Source organism: Chiloscyllium plagiosum, unplaced genomic scaffold (genome assembly GCF_037043375.1).
Source record: "Chiloscyllium plagiosum isolate Xiang-an unplaced genomic scaffold, Cpla_swu_hap1 HiC_scaffold_14, whole genome shotgun sequence".
NCBI classification, from domain to species: Eukaryota; Metazoa; Chordata; class Chondrichthyes; order Orectolobiformes; family Hemiscylliidae; genus Chiloscyllium; species Chiloscyllium plagiosum.
This window is the reverse complement of record NW_028270152.1, coordinates 24,662,589-24,686,913: the sequence shown is the minus strand read 5'-3', so window position 1 is coordinate 24,686,913 and position 24,325 is coordinate 24,662,589. Positions and strand designations below refer to the sequence as shown.

At 41.6% G+C, this 24,325-nt stretch overlaps 1 protein-coding gene across 5 annotated transcripts in view; it reads right to left on the bottom strand.

Moving 5' to 3' along the window:
- The window catches only part of glt8d1 (glycosyltransferase 8 domain containing 1), a 37,581-nt gene that overhangs the window by 13,030 nt on the left and 226 nt on the right, over positions 1-24,325 (bottom strand). Inside the window, exons 1-6 of one of the 5 annotated variants that reach the window (XM_043707863.2) lie at positions 24,245-24,294; positions 9,695-9,750; positions 7,201-7,299; positions 4,796-4,982; positions 4,564-4,678; positions 292-376 (exon numbers count right to left, since the gene is read on the bottom strand). In XM_043707863.2, the coding sequence (XP_043563798.1) occupies positions 292-376; positions 4,564-4,678; positions 4,796-4,982; positions 7,201-7,299; positions 9,695-9,710 (502 nt within the window). In that variant the 5' untranslated portion in view covers positions 9,711-9,750; positions 24,245-24,294. The other 4 variants (XM_043707864.2, XM_043707866.2, XM_043707868.2 and 1 more) reach the window with 4 other exon arrangements.

The window sequence follows — 24,325 nt, the reverse complement described above, 5'->3', positions numbered from 1 at the left end:
TTTATGAAAAAAATTACTTGAGTAAACTACCACCATACACTAATGTAATTGATGGAAATGCAATTGCTATAATTTAGTTGCCTAAAATAAGGAAATGTAGTGGTTGAAAATTAAAACAGTTTGAAAAATTCTCATATTAGAAATCCAATGCATGGTATTAGCCATTTCATCAATCATAACAAAAATAAAATGAATTGTAATTAAAACATAATTTATCCATGCAGTGATCTGTCTGTTGACATTTTTAAGCTATGTTCAGATGTATACAATAGAAGCAAAGCAAAAGCTTACCTTGCACAATCACATCATCATCCAGGTAAATGACTTTCTCTGTTGCAGAAATCAAAATAGGTAGATAAAACCTTGCAAAAGTCAACTGGAAAATAATGATAGATAACTGATCAAGATATGGGATTTAACATTTGATTCTACTTTAGTTAGTAAAATGATCTAAGTTTACTAAATACTAGCAAGATGAAATGTTTTCTTTTACAATTAATTTCCTGGCAAGTATAGATACAATCTAATCTTGATTACTATTCTAATATTCACTGACTACATGCATAATTATCCAAAATGCCCATGAAATGGAAGACAGGAAAACACAGGTGAGGAAATATGAAGTAGAATGCCAGTTATACTCAAAGACATATCCATAAGGAGTAACAATGTCAGCAAATTTAAGTCATATCCCTGGTTTGCATGTCTGTGGCAGCTGTGTGCAGATTTGTGAACTATAACTTCCAGTAAGTCCATATCTGCTGCTTGGCACTGTCTTCCATAAATGACAGTGGATGCTGGCTCAGCTGTAAATTTAAAATCTGCGAGACACCCTTTTGTTTCATTAAGCAAAGGTATTAAAGAGTACGGACCAAAGGCAGATACACAGAGTTAGGCCGCAGATCAGCCATGATCTCATCCAATGATGGAATAGGCTCGAGAGGCTAAATAACTTTCTCTTGTGGCCATATTACCAATCTCATTGTATGCTCCCAACTGAATTGCCATTGCCAGTGTTGTTTGGCGGCTGGGAAAATTCAGATTAGATTTTAACCTCTCATATTGCCTCAAAGCATCTTGGATGCCTGCTTATTCTAAGTACTGTCAAATAATTGACTACGTCATGCCTCTCAGAGGGGCAGGTGTGTGTAACAAGAGTCACATACATGGCACTGATTGGGTGGGATGCTCTTTGGGAGGTCGGTGTGGGCCAAATGGTCTGCTTCACTGTTGGAATTCTATCCTATGATCAAGAAGCCCTAGCAAAACTAGAATCCATAGGTATGGGGGGAGAGCGAGGGGGGGCTTCAGGACATCTCTGGAGGAGTTTCTCAGGGTAGTATTCTAGATCCAATCTTCAGCTGCTTCATTAAGGACCTTCCCTTCATCATAAGATCAGAGGTGAGCATGTTCGCCAATGATTTCACCATGTTCAGCACTATTTGTGACTCCTCATACTAAAGCAGTCCATGTTCAAATGCAACAAGACCTGGACAGTATCCAAGCTTGGGCTGACAAGCTGAGTTGAATTGAATTTATTGTCACGTGTACAGAGGCACAGTGAAAAGCTTTGTCTTGCGGGCAATATAGTAAGATCACATAGTTAAGTAGCACAGACATTAAATAATAGGTAATCAGCGGCAAAATCAAAAACACTGGTACAGGCAAATATTAAGAGTTTGTGAGTCCATTCAGTATTCTAACAGTATGGTAGAAACTGTTGCAAAACCGGCTGGTCAGTGTGTTCAGGCTTCTGTACCTTCTCCCCAGTGGTAGAGGTTGCAGAAAAACATTGCCAGGATGGCATGGATCTTTCAGAATTCTGGCAGCCTTTCCTCGACCGCGGGCCTGGTAAATGGATTCTTATAGATGAGAGGTTGGCCGTTGTGATTGTCCGGGCTGGGTTCATCACACTCTGTTCATCCAGGTCTTGTTGCATTTGTCTCCGATCTTGAATGGTACAGTTGCCATACCAGGTAGTGGTACATCCAGACAGAATGCTCTCGATGGCACACCTATAAAAGATGGCAAGGATATTCGCTGTCATGCCAGATTTCCTCAGCTGCCTGAGGAAGAAGAGACGATGTTGGGCCTTTGTAACCAGTGCATCCACATGAAGAGTCCAAGAAAGCTTGTTGTGGATGATCACTCCCAAGAGCCTGACATTCTCCACTCGTGCCACCTCTTTGCTGTTAGTGTGTGTGTCGGGGGGGGGCATGAGTAACATCCTGCCAAAAGTCAATAATAAGTTCCTTGGTTTGGCTGGCATTGAGAGCTAGGTTGTTCTCAGTGCACCATTTTTTCAGGTCTTCCACCTCCCGTCTGTAGTCTGTTTCGTTGCCATCTGAGATTTGATCGACTATGGTGCTGTCATTAGCGAACTTGTAAATGGCATTAGTCTGGTATTTGGTGATGCAGTCATGGGTATACAGTGAGTACAGTAGGGGGCTAAGTACGCACCCCTCGGGGGCTCCAGTGTTGAGTGTTAGTGAGGATGAAATATTGTCCCCAATCTTCACTGATTGTGGCCTGTGGGTCAGGAAACTGAGGATCCAGAAGCAGAGAGTGGGGCTTAGTCTGAGATCACTAAGTTTAGTAATCAGTCTTGAGAGGATAATATTGAAGGCTGAAGTGTAGTCAATGAGTAGGAATCTTACATAGCTGTTCCTGGTATCAAGATGATCTAGGTGGAGTGAAGGGCAAGTGATATGGCATCTGACGTGGACCTGTTGGTTCGATAGGCAAATTGGAATGGGTCAAGAATAGTGGGGAGGCAGGAGTTGATTAATGCCATCACCAGCCTTTCAAAGCACTTCATGACACCGAAGTTAGGGTCTCTGGGCAGTAGTCACAGGGATGATGTTGGCCCTCTTGAAACAGGCAGAGAGAGAGTGGCCTGCTGCAGGAGAGGTTGAAGATGTCTGAGAAGACCTCTGCTAGTTGATGTGCGCATACTCTGAGTGCACGGCCTGGTAGTCTGTATGGTCTCATCGCTTTCCTTGCATTCACATGAAGGAAAATTGATCTGACCTCTGATGCTGTGACTGTTGGGATATGTTAGTCAGGACTTGTCGGAATAGGTGCTACCTCTCTGCTGAAATTATGCTCAAAGCGAGCATAGAAGGCGTTGAGACGATCTAGGAGGGATGTGTCATTGCTATCTTGCACTCTTTTTAGAATCTGTGATGTCATTCACTCCTTGCCATAGACGCGGGGTCCCTCGGTCTAGGTCTCTAGTTTGGGTCTGTATTGGTCCTTGGCTGTCCTAATGGCTCTGCGAAGACCATACTTGGATTCCATATATTTGTGTGAGTCTCCTGATCTGAAGGCGAAAGTGAGGAGTGCAGATGCTGGAGATCAGAGTCAAGATTAGAGTGGTGTTGGAAAAGCACAGCAAGTCAGGCAGCATCAGGATGAAGGGCTCCTGCCCAAAATGTCGATTCTCCTGCTCCTCAGATGCTGCCTAACCTGCTGTGCTTTTCCAGCACCATTCTAATCTTGACTCCTGATCTGAAGGCCTAACGCCTAGTTTTTAGTAGGTTCTGTATGTCCTGATTCATCCAGGGTTTCCTGCTGGGGGATACTTGGATCGACTTCCTCACTATGCAGCCTTTCACATACTTGCTGATAAAGTCTGTGACGGTGGTGGCGTACCCATCCAAGGTACCCGCAGACTGTTTGAACATGACCCACTCACCCAATTCCAGACAGCAACGGAGTTGATCCTTTGCCTCCTCCAACCAGCACTGGATCTGTATCCGCAAGGGGCAAATAACATTTGTGCCACAGAAATACCAGGCAATGACATCTCCAAAAAGAGACAATCTAATCACTGCTCCTTGACACTTAATGGTGTTACCATCAGTGAATTCCCCCACTATGTACATCCTTGGGGTTGTCATTGACCAGAAACTCAACTTGTGTCATAGTGGATCCAGAGCAGGTCAGAGGCTTGGACTTCTTTACCCAGAAATGCACCTCCTGATTCCCCAAAGCCTGTCCACCATCTACAAAGCACAAGTTAGGAGTGTGACAGAATACTCCTCACTCACTAGCAGCTCCAACAACACTCAAGGAGATGGACAAAGCAGTCTATATCCACAAGCATTCACTCCCTCCACTACTAACACTCAGTAGCAACAATGTGTACTATCTACAAGACATACTGCAGAAATTCACCAAAGATCCTTGAACAGCACCTAACAAACCCACAATCAATTCTATCTAGAAGAACATGAATACCAGATATATGGGAACATCACCATTGCAAATTCCCCTCCAAGCCACCAAACATCCTGAGTTAGAAATATATTGGTGTTCCTTCACCGTTGCTGCATCAAAGTCCTGGAATTACCTCCCAAAGGGCATTGTGGGTCAACCATTGTGGATTGCAGTGATTCAAGGAAGCAGCTTACCATCATTTTCTCAAGGGCAACTAGGGATGGGCAATAAAACGCTGGCCAGCCAGTGATGTCCACATCTCACGACTAAATTCAAAAAAAGGACCTCCTCCTACATTTCATATAATCTATTTATTGGTACAAATGCAATGCAGATACTCACTGGTTTTATTTCAGTTGAATCACCTTCATCTTGTACTTTGCCTTTCAGAACACGAGGATCAAATCTAAGAATTTTATGCTTTATACCCATCAGTTCTTCCTTCTGAAGCCAAGCTCTAAACCAAAATTCAAGATTAGTTACAATGATTTCATTTTAATCTCATATTAAATCAAGTGTAGAACATAAACAGATTGGAGTATTTTTGCAAAAATTAACAATGACACAAGCCTACCTTAAATGTTCAATGGTGTCATTTGTTGTAACTACATAAAAGATCACATTTGACCTGGTGTTACTATATATACTATTTATAGCTGCTATTACGCCTCCAAGTCGCTCCTCCACAGCTGGGATCAGAATTGGAATCTCTTCACCAGTTCTCTCTTGTGCAATCCTCCGTACTCCATTATATTTTGAATCTAAAATGTAAAAATTGAAGTACAAAAGAAAGCTATTTACAAATTTACGAGCAGTGTTAAATTTCTTCAATTAGCTGACAGAAGGCAAAAGCGGATACTGCAAGGTTTGTAGCTCAGGTTGAGGTTTAGGGTGTAGGTTTGCTCGCTGAGCTGTAGGTTTGATTTCCAGACGTTTCATTACCTGGCTAGGTAACATCATCAGTGGAGAACTCAAAGTGAAGCGAAGCTGTTGTCTCCCGCTTTCTATCCTGGGACAGGCTAAGCAAAGACATGCCAGAGAATTCCTAGAGGCCTGACACTCCAACCACAACGCCATAAACAAACACATAGATCTAGATACCATCTATCAACCCTTCAGAAAACGAACAAGAAATGACATCACCACAAACCCCATCCAGGACAAACATATAAATAGAAAGCAGGAGATAACAGCTTCGCTTCACTTGGAGGTCGCCACTGATGTTAGCTAGCCAGGTAATGAAACGTCAGGATATCAAACCTACAGTTCAGCGAGCAAACCTACACCCTAAAAGTGGATACTTCTGGTTTCTTAAAAACTTAATTGTGTTCAGAATGAGAATCTAGTCAATTATGATCCTTTAAAAAATGTCAGGAATTTGATTATAAACACAACTTTATATTCAAGGTTTGTGTAAAGATTCGTAGCTCAGAGCATAGCACTCATTCATGGACTCTGATCAACAAGCTCAGTGACCTGGACCCAATATATTGGCCACAACAATGAACAACCGGAACCGGCAACCGGAAGCAGCAGAAACAGAACCAAAATAAATTCCAGACGATGCAGTACAGCAGCGCTTCACAGGAAACTCCATAGCACTGAAGATGTCACCTGCAAATCAACGTCCCAGCTTGGCATACATACTCACAACTACGACAACTTTCTATTTGATTTTACCAGGACTTTAATTACTGTTTTCATTTTCTATTGATTTAAACATAAAATAACCATTAATGAATAAATGCTAGATTTAGTCATTTAACAGATGTTCAGCAGGTAAGTAACAGTACACTTGTTTTATTTGCTTTTATAAAAAAGATGATTGTTGCCCTTGAATTTAGGGGCTTACCAGTTCATTTCAGACAGTAAATACGAGTCAATCACATTACTGTTGGTCTGGACGCACACATTGATCAGACCAAGTAAGGATGGCAGAGTTCCCTCCTGAAAGAACATTAGTGAAGCAAATGCGTTTTTATGCAGTAGGTGTCATGGTCATTATTACTGAGACTAGGCTTATTAATTGATTCATAAATTCCAGATTTATTAAATAAATTCAAATTCTACCAATTTCTATGGGTATCTGAATTACTAATTCAGTGACATTAGTACAACACCATTGTACCTGCATTTGTTATGATCAAATGAATACAAACTTGTTTTTCCCTTTGCTGCGGAAGCCAGGCAAGAAACTAATATGAACAAAACTGATTCTGATAGCACAATTTGTCAATGTATAAGATATTAAAAGATAAGAATCGGCATTTATTACCACTTTACAGCAATTAAAATTATTCATGAATATTTTAAACTTGTACTTGGCAAAAGCCTACCTATCTGATGTTAAATAGGGAGGCGATGGCTTAGTGGTATCATTGCAAAATTATTAATCCAGAGACCCAAGTAATATTCTGGAGAATCCGGATTTGAATCCCACAGTTGGTGGAAGTTGAAGTCAGAAACAAAATCTGTAATTAAATGTCTAATAACAAACCATGAAACCATGGTTGACTGTCAGAAAAAAAACTCACAATGTCCTTTAGGAAAGGAAACAGCCGTCCTTAGCTGGGATGTGACTCCCATCCCACAGCAATGTGGTTGACTCTTAACTGCTCTCTGGGCAATTAGGGATGGGCAGTAAATGCTAACCTAGCCAGTGACACCCACACCCTGCGAATAAATAAAAAAAATGCAAGGGGATTGCAGAATAGCCAACACTACTTCTATAATATATCTACTATTAATATGTATGCTTGTCAAATTAAATCAGACAGTAACAACAACCATTTATTTATTTCACTTACAATATTTATTATGTATTCATAATCAAACATCAATTTTTGAAACAGGAAAACAAATAATCAGATGAAGACTCCAAATAAAAACAGAACTCCAAAGGCAAATAGGGCATTGATGCTTACAAAACTTAGCTGTGTGAATGAGCTGGAACATAGATTGCTAAATGTTGCTGCTTACCGGAATTCTCCTTCCTCAATAGGTCATTAGCATTGAATAGATTATGGTGCATAACTATCAAAAGCACAATTGCAACAAGCAGAATAATGAGGATATGAGCTGGAAAAGAATAAAAGATTAAAGTATTAAAAATAAATTTCACTTATTACATATTTCTCCTCTATAAGTTTCACTTTCATTCTGCAGGACTTGTATTAAGATGCAGTTCCATGATTCATTGATTAGTCTAGACAGTGAGTGACAATAAGATTTTAAATTGTGACATCATCATTGTCAATCAAGTTCTTCCCATATTCCTACATACAGTGCTCTCTTCAGTGACAAGATAACAGACAATGTGACCAGGATTAAAAACTCTATCAAGCAATATTTCACCATTGTAAAGGAGTGGTGAATCCAATTACAAACCACTGTAGTATGATGAATAACTCATGATCCAAGCCGCCAACCATACATGATGTAAATACACCGATGTGTTTGCTCACATGTCACTGTGCAGAGACTAAACCAACTTTGTATAAGGGATTGTTTATTTGTTATTTAGTTAAGTTAAAGTTATGCTCATGTCAAATATTAATTTTTGATTAATTAGTGGTAGACAGACATTGACTTTTTAAATTAGATTTAGGACCAGGCCAGCCTTCCCCAGAACATATTATAGAGATGGCCTGAACCACAACTTTTATTTTATGTTAAAGGCAAGTAGAAGGTGCTACATTCAAGGTAGGATTCGATAGAGCCACCCCTAAGCTTTAATCAAGTACACTTTGTTTTGTTGCATTTTAATTGCATTGTAAGAATAAAGAATCAGTATACCTTTATACTGTTGACATACTTAACAAGACAGTGTATTATTTAGCCACTAATCATCAACTGTTTCAATATATGCAGCATCCCTTAAACACACCCTTTGGTAAAGTGCAATACAGCAAAACAGTTATTATTATCACATTCTGTCTCTCTCAGTAGAAACAATCTACCCCTTTTGATTTCCAAAAAGAAAACCCTCTAAGTCTTCTATCTAGCAGCAAAGAGAACTCTAGCTATCTGCTCCAGCAGCTAACTAATAAAATAACCCATTGAAAGCAAAACCATAGTCCTCAGCGTCTGTGTGAGCCTGATTCCACCCACTCATGATTCTTTTGTCTTATTCAAACAAAAATCACCCAGAAAGAAATCTAAATCTATTTACAAATTTCCTGTTGGGAGAAGACATCTCAGTACCACTGTGACAAAATCCTTCTGCAAGAGAAACAGGACAGAACATATCTCTTCATGGCAGATTATCGTCACAGTAAATAGTTTTTAACTGAGACAAGGACGCTGGACCTAATAAATGGCTGACAATTTTCATTACAAATCAACCACATTCCACACTTCTGGGATGGCTGAGACAATAAATATTCGGACAGCTTTCTTCTTATCTCATCAAAAATTGAAATTCATAATATATTTCTATAGAACAACAGTTTAATCCAAATGTAAATGCTTAGGTAAAGTATCTTGATCTAAAGATGACTGTGTAGATGTGAATGAATTACAGTTATCTTTTGGAATATACAGTGGCTATTTGAATATCTGATGGCAATTAGAGATAAATCACATGACCAACCCCAAGCTTTGACTGTATATTTGGAGTTGAGTTTCCAGAATGTACCAGCAGCAGTGAGGAAGATTTTCTCTCTATTTATGTTAATCTAATTTGGCACCATGTATGTTGAGTTTCATTTCACCTATATTCCTACAAGGTGAGGGAAAACTTTGAATAGATTTCAGTTTCCACAGAAGTATTTCCAGAAGAAGACATCACCTTCAATCTTAAACTGTCCAGCTAAGGACCAAAAGGCCTTAGGTAGCTACACCAGACCAGACAGTGTTGAAACTTTATTGCTGGAACAGCACAGCAGGTCAGGCAGCATCCAGGGAACAGGAGATTCGACGTTTCGGGCACAGGCCCTTCTTCAGGAATGCCAGACCAGACAGCCAACTATAACCAATGAGCTCTTATTTATCTTTTTAATTCTTATTGAATCATAACGTGGCCAAAGACAATCTCTTACTCCGTTATTTGTACTTCTTGCATGTTTGGTTTGAGTGTCAGTACACAAGTTGTGAAAGCTGAAAAGGATTTTCATATTTTTCATACTTTTACCTGGGTGGGTTTTAGCACAGTCAAATTAAGCTCTTGTTTAATTCGAGAAAACCTGCTGAGCTATATATATGTATGACTTCACACAGACAGGTATACAACTAATTGGCAATACATGCTTTTAAATTTGAAATCTCTATTATAATCAAATGAGAAGTAGGAAAAAAAGAAGGGAAATAATCCACCCCTCAAGTCATAAGAAGGTAGTTATTAATAAAGATGACTGTGTAGATGTGAATGAATTACAGTTATCTTTTGGAATATACAATGGCTATTTGAATATCTGATGGCAATTAGAGATAAATCACATGACCAACCCCAAGCTTTGACTGTATATTTGCATACCTTTCCTGAAAGGCATTTTGACTTCCTGCCACAACTTCAGTTCACATCGTTTAGATCTAGAAAATGAAGCAAACGATCAAATGTAAACTTAAAATAAAATTAAATGATTGAATGGACTCACCTACATTATTTATCTAGTTGCTTAATTTACTAGCACTACTCTATCGAAGTCATATATCCAGAAACTACATATTACAATGGAAAGTATACAACACAAATAATCACAAACAAAAAAAGAAGAGTAATTGCTTGGCTTGTTGAATGAGATGAGAATCTAGATTAGAGTGGTGTTGGAAAAGCACAGCAGGTCAGGCAGCATCTGAGGAGCAGGAAAATCGACGTTTCAGGCTACAAAACTATATTCTTTAGACCAGCTAATCTCCTGTGAAGATAATTCTTAAAAATTGTACAGAAATTGAAATAAAATAGAGGATATATTATTTTGATCGATTATTATTCACTGGGGAGAATAGAACTTGTTTGTTTGGTCCATAAAGTGCAGATTCGGAGAATGAGAAAATTTCAGTGTTTCATAACTTTGTTTTATATTTTCAGCACATGGAGACCTCTGCTTCTTTTTCAGAAAATTTAAAATGTATTTTTATTTTTAAATGTCTTAAAGCAGTGTTGCTTGTGTCTTGCTTGTAACATCTTATGGTGTATATAATCTACATAGGCATTTTACTTCACAAATTATTTCCATTCAATATTCACTCATTACGAGCCTTTCTGCAGACGAAATATGATTCAATGACATGCACAAAGTTTCCTGAAACCAGTTTAACTCCTAGCTATATACTGTTATACTACTGACTGCTCACGTTTCAGACAACACCTCATTAACAGAATAAACAATAAAATAAGTAAAGGACAGAAAAAGAGTGGCCATGGGAGAAAAAGAGAGAGTGGGAAAGAATGCCAAGTGAGCAGAACTAAACATTACATGCCTTAGGAGGGAACAAGATTTCAACCTTAGTCTAAACATCATCTTCATTGTGATATGTAGCACCACTAACATAATAAATTGGACTCAGGACAAACCTAGAGCTCAAAATTGAGCATGATGACTCAAAGCTATGGCCACTGTCTGCAGCAGATTTATATTTAACCACAATCTATAATCTAAAGATTTAGCATGTCCCTCAATCTGCCTACCAAGCTAGATTCAATGAGGAGATGCAGGTCAGCACATAAAAGCAAAATAGTATAGATGCTTGAAACAGATCTGAATCCTTATTTGTGTCTCTTTCCACAATTCATTGAAGGTTTTTCCAATCTTTTGTGTGTTTTTGGCCAGGTTAGCATGCCAAGAGCACCAGGCATATATGAAAATGAATGGCTGATCTGGTGAAGCTGCTAAACAGCAGAAGTAGCATGCAGAGCAAAATGCTCACACAATCAGTAGATCAGATCAAAACTCTGCTATCCTGCCAAATTTGGTCATGAATGGTGATGGAAAATTAAACCAATTACTAGACTACATATTACACTATATTACTGTATTATAACCACGTTTGCAGAGAACACAACAAAAGGCAAGGTGGCAAGTGGTGATGGCGACTCAAAAGATCTGCAGTGAGATATAGACAAATTAAACAAGTGGGCAAAAACTAACAGATAAAATATAATAGGCAGCAGTGAGGACTGCAAATGCTGGAAACCGGAGTTTAGATTAGAGTGGTGCTGGAAAAGCTCAGCAGGATATGCAGCATCTGAGGAGCAGGAAAATCGACGTTTTGGGCAAAAGCCCTTCATCAGGAATAGAGGCAGGAAACCTCCAGGGTGGAAAGATAAATGGGGGAGGGGGGATGGGAGAAGGTAGCAAAGAGTACAATGGGGGTGGGGATGGAGGTGATAGGTCAGAGGGGAAGGTGGAGCGGATAGGTGGGGAGATCAGCAGGTAGGACAGATCATGAGGACAGTGCTGAGCTGGAAGGTTGGATTTGGGATAAGGTGGGGGAGGGGGAGGGGAAATGAGGAACTGGTGAAGTCCACATTGATGCCTTGGGGTTGAAGTGTTCCGAGGCGGAAGACGAGGCATTCTTCCTCCAAGTGTCAGGTGGTGAGGGAGCGGCGGTGGAGGAGGCCCAGGACCTGCATGTCCTCGGCAGAGTGGGAGGGGGAGCCGAAGCCGAAATGTTGGGCCACAGGGCAGTGGGGTTGAGTGGTGTGAGTGTCCCGGAGATGTTCCCTGAAGCGCTCTGCGAGGAGGCATCCAGTCTCCCCAATGTAGAAGAGACTGCATCAGGAGCAATGGATACAAGAAATGACATTGGTGGATGTGCAGGTGAAATTTGATGGAGGTGGAAGGCTCCTTTGGGGGCTTGGATGGTGGTGAGGGAGGAGGTGTGGGCGCAGGGGAGGGTGTCAGGACGGGAGGGTGGTTTGTTGGGGGGCGTGGACCTGACCAGGTAGTTACAGAGGGAACGGTCTTTGCGGAAAGGGGTGGAAGGGAAATATATCTCTGGTGGTGGGGTCCGTTTGGAGGTGGCGGAAATGTTGGCAGATGATGTGGTTAATGCAAAGGATGGTAGGGTGGAAAGTGAGGACCGGGGGGTTCTGTCCTTGTTACGGTTGGAGGGGTGGGGTTTGAGGGTGGAGGTGCAGGATGTGGATGAGATGCGTTGGAGGGCATCTTCAATCACGTGAGAAGGGAAATTGCGATCTCTAAAGAAGGAGGCCATCTGGTGTCTTCTATGGTGGAACTGGTCCTCCTGGGAGCAGATACGGCGGAGGCGGAGAAATTGGGAATATGGGATGGCATTTTTGCAGGAGGTAGGGTAGGAAGAGGTGTAATCTGGGTAGCTGTAGGAGTCGGTGGGTTTGTAAAAAATGTCAGTGTCAAGTCAGTCAGTCGTCATTAATGGAGATGGAGAGGTCCAGGAAGAGGAGGGAGGTGTCAGAGATGGTCCAGGTGAATTTAAGGTTGGGGTGGAATGTGTTGGTGAAGTTGATGAACTGCTCAACATCCTCGCGGGAGCACGAGGTGGCGCCGATGCAGTCATCAATGTAGTGGAGGAAGAGATGGGGAGTGGTGCCGGTGTAACTACGGAAGGTGGACTGTTCTACGTAGCCGACAAAGAGACAGGCATAGCTGGGGCCCATACGGGTGCCCATGGCTACCCCTTTGGTCTGGAGGAAGTGGGAGGATTCGAAGGAGAAATGATTAAGGGTGAGGACCAGTTCAGCCAAATGAATGAGAGTGTCAGTGGAAGGGTACTGTTGGGGACTTCAGGAGAGGAAGAAACGGAGGGCTTGGAGGTCCTGGTCATGGCGGATGGAGGTGTGGAGGGATTGGATGTCTATGGTGAAGATGCGGCGTTGGGGACTGGGGAAACGGAAGTCTTGGAGGAGGTGGAGGGCGTGGATGGTGTCTCGAACATATGTGGGGAGTTCCTGGACTGGGGGATATGACAGTATCGAGGTAGGTAGAGATGAGGTCGGTGGGGCAGGAGCAGGCTGAGACAATGGGTTGGCCAAGGTGTTCAGGCTTGTGGATCTTGGGAAGGAGGTAGAATTGGGTGGTGCGGGGTTCCCGGCCTACGAGGTTGGAAGCTGTGGATGGGAGATCTCCTGAGGTGATAAGGTTCTGTATGGTCTGGGAGATGATGGTTTGGTGATGGAGGGTGGGGTCATGGTCGAGGAGGCAGTAGGAGGAGGTGTCTTCGAGTTGGCGTCTGGTTTCAGTGGTGTAGAGGTCAGTGCGCCAGACTACCAGTGCACCCCCTTTATCTGTTGGTTTGATGGTGAGGTTGGGATTGGAGCAGAGGGAGTGGAGGGCTGTGCATTGTGAGGGTGAGAGGTTGGAATGGGGGAGGGGGTAAGACAGTTTGAGGCGGTTAATGTCTCAGTGGCAGTTGGAAATGAAGAGGTCCAGGGCGGGTAATAGGCCAGCGTGGGGTGTCCAGGTGGAAGGAGTGTGTTGGAGGTGAGTGAAGGGGGTCCTCAGAAGGTGGACGGAAGTCCTGATTGTAAAAGTTAGCTCAGAGGCAGAGGTGACAGAAGAATGTGAGATTTGCACTTTGGCAGGAAGAAGAAAGGTGCTGAATATTATATAAATTAAGAAAGACTACAGAAATCTAAAGCATAGAGGGACTTTGGGAGACTTCATCCATGAGTCACAAAAAGCTAGCATCCAAGTTCAGCAGGTAATAAGAAAGGCAAATGGAATGCTGGCCTTCTTTTCAAAAGGAACAGATTATAAACATGGTGAGGTTTTGCTAAAATTATACAAGGTATTAGTCAGACCACAGCCGAACAGTTTTGGGCCCTTTATCTAAGTAAAGATATTCTGGCATTGGAGGCAGTCCAGAGAAAATTCACTAGATTGATAACATATATGGAGGAACTGTCCTGTGAGAATGGCTGAGTAAGTTGGGCCTGTACTCATTTAGAATTTAGAAGAATGAGAGGTGTACCTATTGAAATATACAAGATATGCAATATGTGAGGAAAAATTTTAGTTAGTTTGAAAAACTGAATTTGAACTATTCCAAAGGAAATAACAGTCAAGTTTCAGTGCTACAAATGTCAAATCTGTTTTTTTTAAAAAGGTCCTGCTATGGACCAGACCTAACCCCCTTCAAATATATCAAGAAAGTAGCTAGACCCTAACTTTTTCTTATTTAAAGGCAAGTGTAAGGTGCTGTAGTCCAGATGTAATTTGATTGTTTACACTATTCAGCTTTAAGCAAAACACACTTTATTTTTATTCTATAATTAAAATACAAACAAGAAGAATCGGAATAACCTAACTCTCTTGGAAAATTTAGATTATTTAACTACTAAACAGCAACAGTTCCAATATACTAACCGCCAAAAACACACTCTTGGCAAAGACAAATTCAGTGAAACAGATTGTCTCACTTGCAATTCTGGCAAGGTAGTCCAACTTTTAGCTGTGGCAAAGAGAGAAAAAAATGCAATGCCTCACAAGATATTTATTTCATTAGCTTGGAGGAAACAGTTCTGCACCTGTGGCTTAAAACCTCTTCAAAAGAAAAAGACGCAAGCTCCAAAGTTTGCTTTGTATACTTTTCAGCAATGTATGTGCTGTACCAAATTGCCATCAGCACCAGCCTGGGAATTTCTTCTAGCTACAGCATGTTATGTCCACATGCATCTCTCTCTAAAATTCATGGTTTCTAATTACGTTTTCATTCAAATTATTATGATTTGTATGACTATTTCTCTCTTATTCATCCTCAAACTCTGTACATCAGTAGTGCAATTTTACTTAAGATCAATTTCCAATTGATACGAAAACCTGTAATGGGAAGTAATACGCAATAATCAATGAACTCTCTAGCTTTGATATTTGATTTCCAGACTCTGCCTATCAATCTGTATTAGAGAAAACACAGGTTTTGCTTACAGTAGCTTTTATTTTCAAAACCAAGTTACTTTTTTGTCTTACTGTCTTTTAAAATTGCCATGAGTAGTATTTTGCATTTTGCAATCAGAATCCAAAATTGGTAAGCAATTTTGTTGTGCATTTTTACAGAGAAACATTATAATGGGTGTCTGCTTCAGAAATTGTTAAAAATAAGAATTCTGATTTTTGGAAATTTTAAGATCCTTTAAGCCATACCAATACGTATTATTTATTAATACATTGTGAAATATGGTTTGAGGTCTCTATAACAGTTAAAATATATATAAAAAGATTTTCTTTCAGCATGCTTGAAAGACTGCATAGGCTCGTCAATATATTCCCACATTATTTATAATGATAATGCCATAGAGTCATAGGAGATGCACAGCACAAGAACAGACCTTTCGGTCCAACTTGTCCATGCCAACCAGATATCCAACCCCAATCTAGTCTCACCTGCCAGCACCCGCCCCATATCCCTTCAAACCCTTCCTATTCAGTACCCATCCAGATGCCTTTTAAATGTTGTAATTGTACTAGCCTCCACCACTTCCTCTGGTAGCCCATTCCACACACGTATCACCCTCTGCGTGAAAAACTGACTCTTTGGGTCTCTTTTATATCTTTCCCCTCTCACCCTAAACCTATGTCCTCTAGTTTTGGACTCAGCTACCCCAGGGAAAAGACCTTGACTATGTACCCTATCCATGCCCCTCACGATCTTATAAACCTCTATGAGGTCACCCCTCAGCCTCCGATGCTCCAGGGAAAACAGCCCCAGCCTATTCAGCCTCTTCCTATAGCTCAAAACCACCAACCCTGGCAACATACTTATAAATCTTTTCTGACCCCTTACAAGTTTCACAACATCCTTCTGATAAGGAGATCAGAATTGCACGCAATATTCCAAAAATGGCCTAACCAATGTCCTGTACAGCCGCAGCATGACCTCCCAACTCCTGTACTCAATACTCTGACCAATAAAAGAAAGCATACCAAATGCCTTCTTCACTATCATATCCACCTGCAACTCTACTTTCAAAGGAGCTATGAACCTACACTCCAAGGTCTCTTTGTTCAGCAACACTCCCCAGGACCTTACTATTCAGTGAATAAGTCCTGCTAAGATTTGCTTTCCCAAAATGCAGCACCTCACATTTACCCAAATTAAACTCCATTTGCCACTCCTCAGCCCATTGGCCCATCTGATCAAGATCCCATTGTAATCGGAGGTAACCTTCTTCTCTGTCCACTACACCTCCAATTTTGGTGTCATCTGCAAACTTACTGACTATACTTCTTATGCTCACATCCAAATCATTTATACAAATGACAAAAAATTGTGGACTGAGCACCGATCCTTGTGGCACTCCACTAGTCACAGACCTCCAGTCTGAAAAATAACCCTCCAGCATCACCCTCTGTCTTCTACCTTTGAGCCAGTTCTGTATTCAAATGACTAATTCTCCCTGTATTCCATGAGATCTAACCTTGCTAACCAGTCTCCCACGGGAAACCTTGCCAAACGCCTTACTGAAGTCCATATGGATCACGTCTACTTCTTTGTGACTTCTTCAAAAAACTCAAGCAAGTTTCTGAGACATGATTTCCCACGAACAAAGGCATGTTGACTATCCATAATCAGATTTTGCCTTTCCAAATACATGTACATCCTGTCCCACAGGATTCCCTCCAACAACTTGCCTAACACCGACATCAGGCTCACTGGTCTGCAGTTCCCTGGCTTGTTCTTATCACCTTTTTTAAATAGTGACACCATGTTAGCCAACCTCCAGTCTTCCTCCACCTCACCTGTGACTATCGATGATACAAGTATCTCAGTAAGAGTAGAATGATGCTGGAAAAGCACAGCAGGTGCTTCATCAGGAATCCCAAAATGTCGATTTTTCCTGCTCCTCGGATGCTGCCTGACCTGCTGTGCTTTTCCATGACCACTCTAATCTTAACTTTAATCTCTAGCATCTGCAGTACCCTCTTCTGCCTATCTCATCAAGAGGCCCAGCAATCACTTCGCTACCTTCCTACAGAGTTCTATGGTACACCTGATCAGGTCCTGGAGATTTATCCACTTTTATGTGTTTCAAGACATCCAGGACTTCCTCCTCTGTAATATGGACATTTTTCAAGATGTCACCAACTATTTCCCTGCATTCTATGTCTTCCATGTCCTTTTCCACAGTAAGTACAGATGCAAAATACTTGTTTAATATCTGCCCCATCTCCTGCGGCTCCAAACAAAGGCCGCTGATCTTTGAGGGCCTCCATTCTCTCCCTGGTTACCTGTTTGTCCTTAATGTATTTGAAAAAACCCTTTGGATTCTCCTTAACTGTATTTGCCAAATCGATCTCATGTCCCCTTTTTGCCCTCCTGATTTCCCTCTTAAGTGTACTCCTACTGCCTTTATACTCTAAGGATTCACTCAATCCATCCTGGCTATATCTGACACATGGCTCCTTCTTTTTCTTAACCAAATCCTCAATTTAAATTGTTTGTAAACATGCTATGCATCTCTATGACTCTAATATAAATTGTTTGTAAACAATTTATATAGAGTCATAGAGATGTACAGCATGGAAGCAGGTCCTTCGGCCCAACTTGTCTATGCCCACCAGTATCCTAAATTAAGCTAGTCCCATTTGCCAGTACTTGGCCCATATCCTTTTAAACCCTTCCTATTCACACACCCTTCTAGATGCCTTTTAAATGTTGTATTTGTACCAGACTCCACAACTTCCTTTGGCAGCTCTTTCTATACACACACACATGAAAATTTTGCCCCTTAGGTCCTTTTAAATTTTATCTCCTCTCACCCAAAACCTATGCCTTCCAGTTCTGGACTCCCCACCAGGGAAAAGACCTTGTCTATTTCCTATAGCCATGCCCCTCATGATTTTCTAAACATCTATAAAGGTCACCCCTCAGCCTCAGATGTTCTAGAAAAAAAAACATTAAAATTTCTCTACAGGACTGAAGACGAAACAACCATTTTTAAAATAAACATCTGACAAAAGTTGTTTGACAGACTGCTCCTTTCATGGTTTCATTCCAAAGAATGCCAAGTAAGACCACAGGTGTTCTTTTATAAATCTCAAAGATTTTTTCCAGAACAGTGCAATTTATATCAAAATGACTTATATTGAGGAATTTTTCCGATAGTAATATGGGAAAGGGACCGTAAAAACATTGAAGTTGTCTATGCAACTCACATCAGGCTATTTCTCCCACAAGAAACAATGGAATAAGGTACGGGCTGGGACTGTAATGGTAATGAAACCGAAAAGTGCTGGAGATCCTAGTGCTTCAGGCAGGAGAGAAAGGATGGGGATAAAGGATATTAACGGTTCAGATTAAGTGATCGGAATGTGAGAATGGCAGAACAATGTCGTGTCTAACTGCAAGATTGGAAAGACAGTCACACTGGAGTGGGGGGAGGAGAGAGAGAGGACATGGTGACAGTGAATGTAAAGCTAAAAGAAAGGGAAATAATGCAAGTGGACACAAAGTCTGAAGGTATTGAACAGAACATTGCGCCCAGAAGGTTGGAAAGTGCTTAGTCTGAAGATGAGATGTTGCTCCTCCAGTTTTCGCTGTGATTTGCTGGAGTATTGCAGTATTCTGAGGAGGGCAGACAAATGGGTACTATGATAAAAGGCAGTAACTGTAATGTTGTGTTTCAAACCTCACAAAATATGTGCTAAACACACATTATACTGTACAACAGAATGTACACATCTTCTGTGATTTTTGAGAAGATTTATAGCCTAGGTTGAAGTTCAGGTTGTAAATTTGCTCGCTGAGCTGGCAGGTTTTTTTCCAGATGTTTCGTCATCATGCAAAGTAACATCATCAGTAAGCCTCCGGTGAAGCGCTGGTGTTCTGTTCCGCTGCCATTTATGTGTCTTGGTCTGTTACGGCGGGTGATATCATTTCCGGTTCTTTCTCTCAGAGGTTGATAAATAGAGTCCAAATTGATGTGTTTGTTGACGGAGTTCCAGTTTGAATGCCAGGCCTCTAGTAATTCCCCTGTGTGTCTCAGTTTAGCCTGTCCTAGGATGGATGTATTATCCCAGTCGAAGTGGTGCCCTTCTTCGTCTGTATGTAAGGATACTAGTGATAGTGGATCATGACTTTTGGTGGCTAGTTGGTGTTCTTGTATCCTGGTGGCTAATTTTCTGTCTGTCTGTCCGATGTAGTGTTTTGTTACAGTCCTTGCATGTCCAGGAATTACGAGCAGCAGAAGAAAAATACCTATACAGCATATTCAAGAAGAATGGGTACCCGATAAACACAGGCAGAAGTGGGTACTGCAGATGCTGGAGATTAGAGTGGTGCTGGAAAAGCACAGCAGGTCAGGCAACATCTGAGGCACAGGAAAATTGACGTTTCGGGCAAAAGCCTTTAATCAGGAGTGAGGCTGGGAGCCTTGGGGGTGGACAGATAAATGGGAGGGGGGGTAGGCCTGGGGAGAAGCTGAGAGTGCAATAGGTGGATGGAGATGGGGGTAAAAGGTGATAGGTCGGAGAGAAGGGTAGAGTGGATAGGTGGGAAGGAAGATTGACAGATGGGACAGGTCATGAGGACAGTCCTGACCTGGAAGGTTGGAACTGAGGTGGGGGGGGGGGGGGGGGGGGAGAATTGAGGAAACTGGTAAAGTCCATATTGATGCCTCGGGATTGAAGGGTCCCAAGGTGGAAGATGAGGCATTCTTCCTCCAGGTGTCAGGTGGCGAGGGAGTGGCGATGGAGGATGCCCAGAACCTGCATGCTCTCAGCAGAGGGGGTGGGGGTTGGCAGCATGCAAGGAGCAGGAAAATCAACATTTCAGGCAAACACCCTTCATCAGGAATAAGGCTGATAATCACAGTCCACCAATTCTTAAACAATAAACCCAAACAAGTTGACATAACACACCCAGAAAACCCTAGGCACACCACCATATGTCAAAAACATCTCAGAGATGACTACCAGACTACTCCGACCCCTGGGTATCATGGTAGCCCACAAACCTACCAACACATTAAACAACTACAGACGAACTTAAAGGACCCTATACCAACAACCAGCTAAACAACCGTCATTTACAAAATACCATGCAAGGACTGTAACAAACGCTACATGGGACAGACAGGCAGAAAACTAGTCACCAGGAGACACAAACACCAACTAGCCACGATGACCCACTATCACTAGTGTCCTTACATTCAGACGAAGAAGGACACCACTTCGACTGGGATAACACATCATCCAAGGACAGACTAATCAGAGACACACACAGGAATTCTTAAAGGCCTGGCATTCAAATTGGAATGCCATCAATAAACACATCAATTTAGACCCCATTTACCAATCTCTGAGAAAAAGAACTGGAAATTATACCACCCATCTTAATAGACCAAGACACATAAATAGAAAGTGGGACAAAACACCAGAGCTTCACCGGAGGCTCACTGATGATGTTACCTAGCATGGTGACAAACCTGCCAGCTCAGCGAGCCAACTTACAATCTGTACACATCCCCTGTAGAACATCCTCCTTGTCATACAGAAGAACAAAGAACAGTACAGCATAGGAACGGACACCTCTGCCCACCAAGCCTCCACTACCACATGATGTCTTTTCTAAACTAAAAATCATTTGCCTCTACCTGGACCATATCTCTCTATTCCTTGCCTATTGATATATCTATTAACATGCCCCTTATATGTTGCTGTTGGATCTGGCTCTACCAACTTGTCTAGCAGTGCATTCCATGTCCTTGTCAAAACATGCCTCTCACATCTCATTTAAAAATTTTCCTTCTTTTATCTTAAATCTATGTGTTCTAGTAACTGACATTTTTACCCTGGAAAGATGACACCAACTATCTACTCTTTCGATGCTTTTCATAATTTTGAGAGCTTCTATCAGGTCACCCCTCAGCTTCCATGGTTCAAGTGAAAATGACCCAATTTTGTCCAATCTCTCCAGACATCCAATACCTTCCAGATCAGGCAATATCCTGGTAAACCTTTTCTGCACCTACTCCAAAGTCTCCACATCCTTTTAGTCATGGGGGTGACCAGAACTGTACACAATGTTCCAAATGTGGCCTAAAGTTCAATTCACCTGCAACATGACTTACCAAAGTTTATATCCCAACCAAACACAAGCATGCCATACGTCTTCTTGACCACCTTATCCACGTGTTGCCCCTTTCAGGGAATGTGGACATGTATGCCTAGATCCCTCCTTGTGTTAATACTTCTAAGGGTTGTATACTTCCCTCCTGCACTAGACCTTCTAAAATGCGTCACCTTGCATTTGTCTGAATTAAATTCCATCTGCCATTTTCCTGCCCAGGACCGCAGCACAGCTTTATCCTGCTGTATCCTCTGGCAATCTTTGTAATGTCCGCAAACTTACTAACCAGACCAGCAACGTTCTCCTTCAGACTCAGGTTCCCCAGAACCCACAGTCACCGCTGCAGACTTCAAATTGGCCTCTTGCGAGTGAACTCATGGAAAGCGACCAGTCCAGATGGAGTTTCTAGCTGTGCACTCCGATCCTATGCAGACCAGTTGGTGGGAGTATTCGCAGACATCTTTAATTTCTCTTTACTATAATCTGAAGTTCCTACCTGCTTCAAGAATACCATAGTCATCCTTGTGTAAAAGAAATATCAAGTAGTGTGCCTCAATGACCATCGCTTCTCGCTGTGACATGCATAATCATGAAGTGATTCAAGACATTAATCATGGCACATATTTAGCTCCAGCCTCCCAGACTGCTTGATCCTCTACAATCTGCCTATGGCACAATAGGTCCATGGCAAATGCCATCTTATTGGTCCTACATGCATCCTTGAACATTTGGACAATGTCAGTCTCCTACTTATTGACTATGGCCCTGCCTTCAACACCATAATTCCAACCAAAGTCATCTCTAAATTCTGAGATCTAGGACTCTGCTTCCCTACTGTGCAATTAGATCCTCAACATCCTGACCCACAGACTGCAAGCAGTAAGGAGAGGTAATAACACTTCCTTCACGATAATCCTCGACACCAGTGCCCCACATGGCTGCGAACTCAGACTCTTACTGTACTCCTTTTACACTTACAACTTTGCAACTAAATTTCACTCTAAGTCCACCATAGTGGGTTGGACCTGAAAAACAATGAGACAGAGTACAGGAAAGAGTCAACTGGTTAGTGGCATGGCATAAAGGCAATAATCTCTCCATGAACAACAGAAAAATGAAGGAGCTGGTCATCCATTTCAGGAAGCAGAGTGGAGAACACACCCCTGTCTGTATCAATGGTGCTGACGTAGATTTAGCTGAGAGCATAAACTTCCTAGAAATAATGATAACAAACGGTCTTGGTCCATCCACATCGACACCACCATTAAAAAAGCAAAACAACGCCTCCATCTCCTAAGAAGGCTAAGGAAATTCGGCATGTCCAAAATGACTCTTACCAATTTTTAGAGATGCACCATAGAAAGCATCCTATCCGAATACATCGCAGCTTGGCATGGCAACTGTCTGCCCAAGATGGCAAAAAATTAGAGTTGTGAACACAGCCCAATTGATCACGCAAACCAGCCTTCCATACACTGGGCAGAAGATACAGAAGTTTGAAAACATATACCAACTGATTCAAAAACAGTTTCTTCCCCTCTGTTATCAGACTCCTGAACAGATCTCTCATATATTAGAGTTGATCTCTCTCTGCACCTTCTTTGTAGCTGTAACATGTATTTCGCATTTGGTTCTATTATCCTGATGTACTAATGTATGGTATGATTAGATTAGATTAGATTAGATTCCCGTGTGGAAACAGGCCCTTCGGCCCAACAAGTCCCTGTGGGACACCAGTGGTCACAGATCTCGAGTCAGAAAGGCACTTTTCACCCCTATTGGTCTTCTATGACCAAGCCAGTTCTGCAGCCATCTCCCCACCTCACTGCAGATTCCATGTGACTTCACCTTCTATATCAACCTGCCATGAGGCACCTTGACAAAAACCTTTCTAGAGTCTATGTAGACAACGTCCATCATCCTGCCCTCAATCGTCTTTGTCATTTCCTCGAAAAACTCAAACAAGTTTGTGAGACACAATCTCCCCTGTAAAAAGCCATGCAGTTTATCGCTAATAAGTCCATATTTTTCCAAATGGGATTAAATCCCGTCCCTAATAATCTTCTCCAATAAGTTCCCCACCACCGAAATAAGGCTCACTGGTCTGTAATTTCCCAGATTATCCCAGGTGCCCTTCTAGGAAGGGAATAACATTGGCTATTCTCCAGAAAATGCATTTGTGACATTTAAGCAATGACGCAAACAGAAAATCGTTTTAATTGTAAAAATACACAAACGTAAAGAGCGTTTTTAAAATATTCTATTTTAACCTATAATATAAGAGGAATGATAGGACATTAGGACATTAAGTGGAGGATGGAGATGCAGTTAGAGATGAACAGCCAACTCAAAACCACAATCCTTCAGCATTTCTTATTGCACACCACTGACACCTTCTATACTTGTTACAAATGTACTCACTGTCGAAAGATTGCAATGACAATTCTGATAAAGTTCAAGTCGATTGCTTACGATGAGTAATGCGGGAGAACATAATGTAATTTAGAATCTTCAAACAGGATACTGGGAATAGATGGTAAGGTAGTAGCCCTTACGAGTTGTACATTAAGCTGAACCATGTTGAAAATAACACATCGCGAGTGTGAGAGATTTTCATTTCATCCACAAGTCAGCGACGTGAATGCAAAACATCGTATAACGTGTGAACATCCTCTATACAGTGGACAGCAGCATACATGTACGAAGCCCTTTGAGACAAACCGCAAATTCAATGTAATAATATAGCTAGCAGGGACAATTATAAGTGAGTTTACCAGTCTGTTCCCACACAGGAAATATTTAAAATCAACTTAGAACAAAGGATTTGTCTTTGCTTTCTAGTTATTTTGCGAGGAAAACACACACTGGATAACTGAATACCTTCAGGAAGAAACTCCACACGTTTACAGCGAATTGAAAAGGGCGAGGGAAGAAAGATCCATTTGCTGAGTTTGGAAAGCGACAATACAGAAAGAATGAGAAACTCCATAAAGTTGGATTCTAACAACAAACATTCATTGTTGAGAATCCTTACCAATATCACCGCGAAGGCACGAACTTTAACAAGCCAACTGCCAACTCAACACGAGAGTAGGATGTCTAACTTACTGCCCGA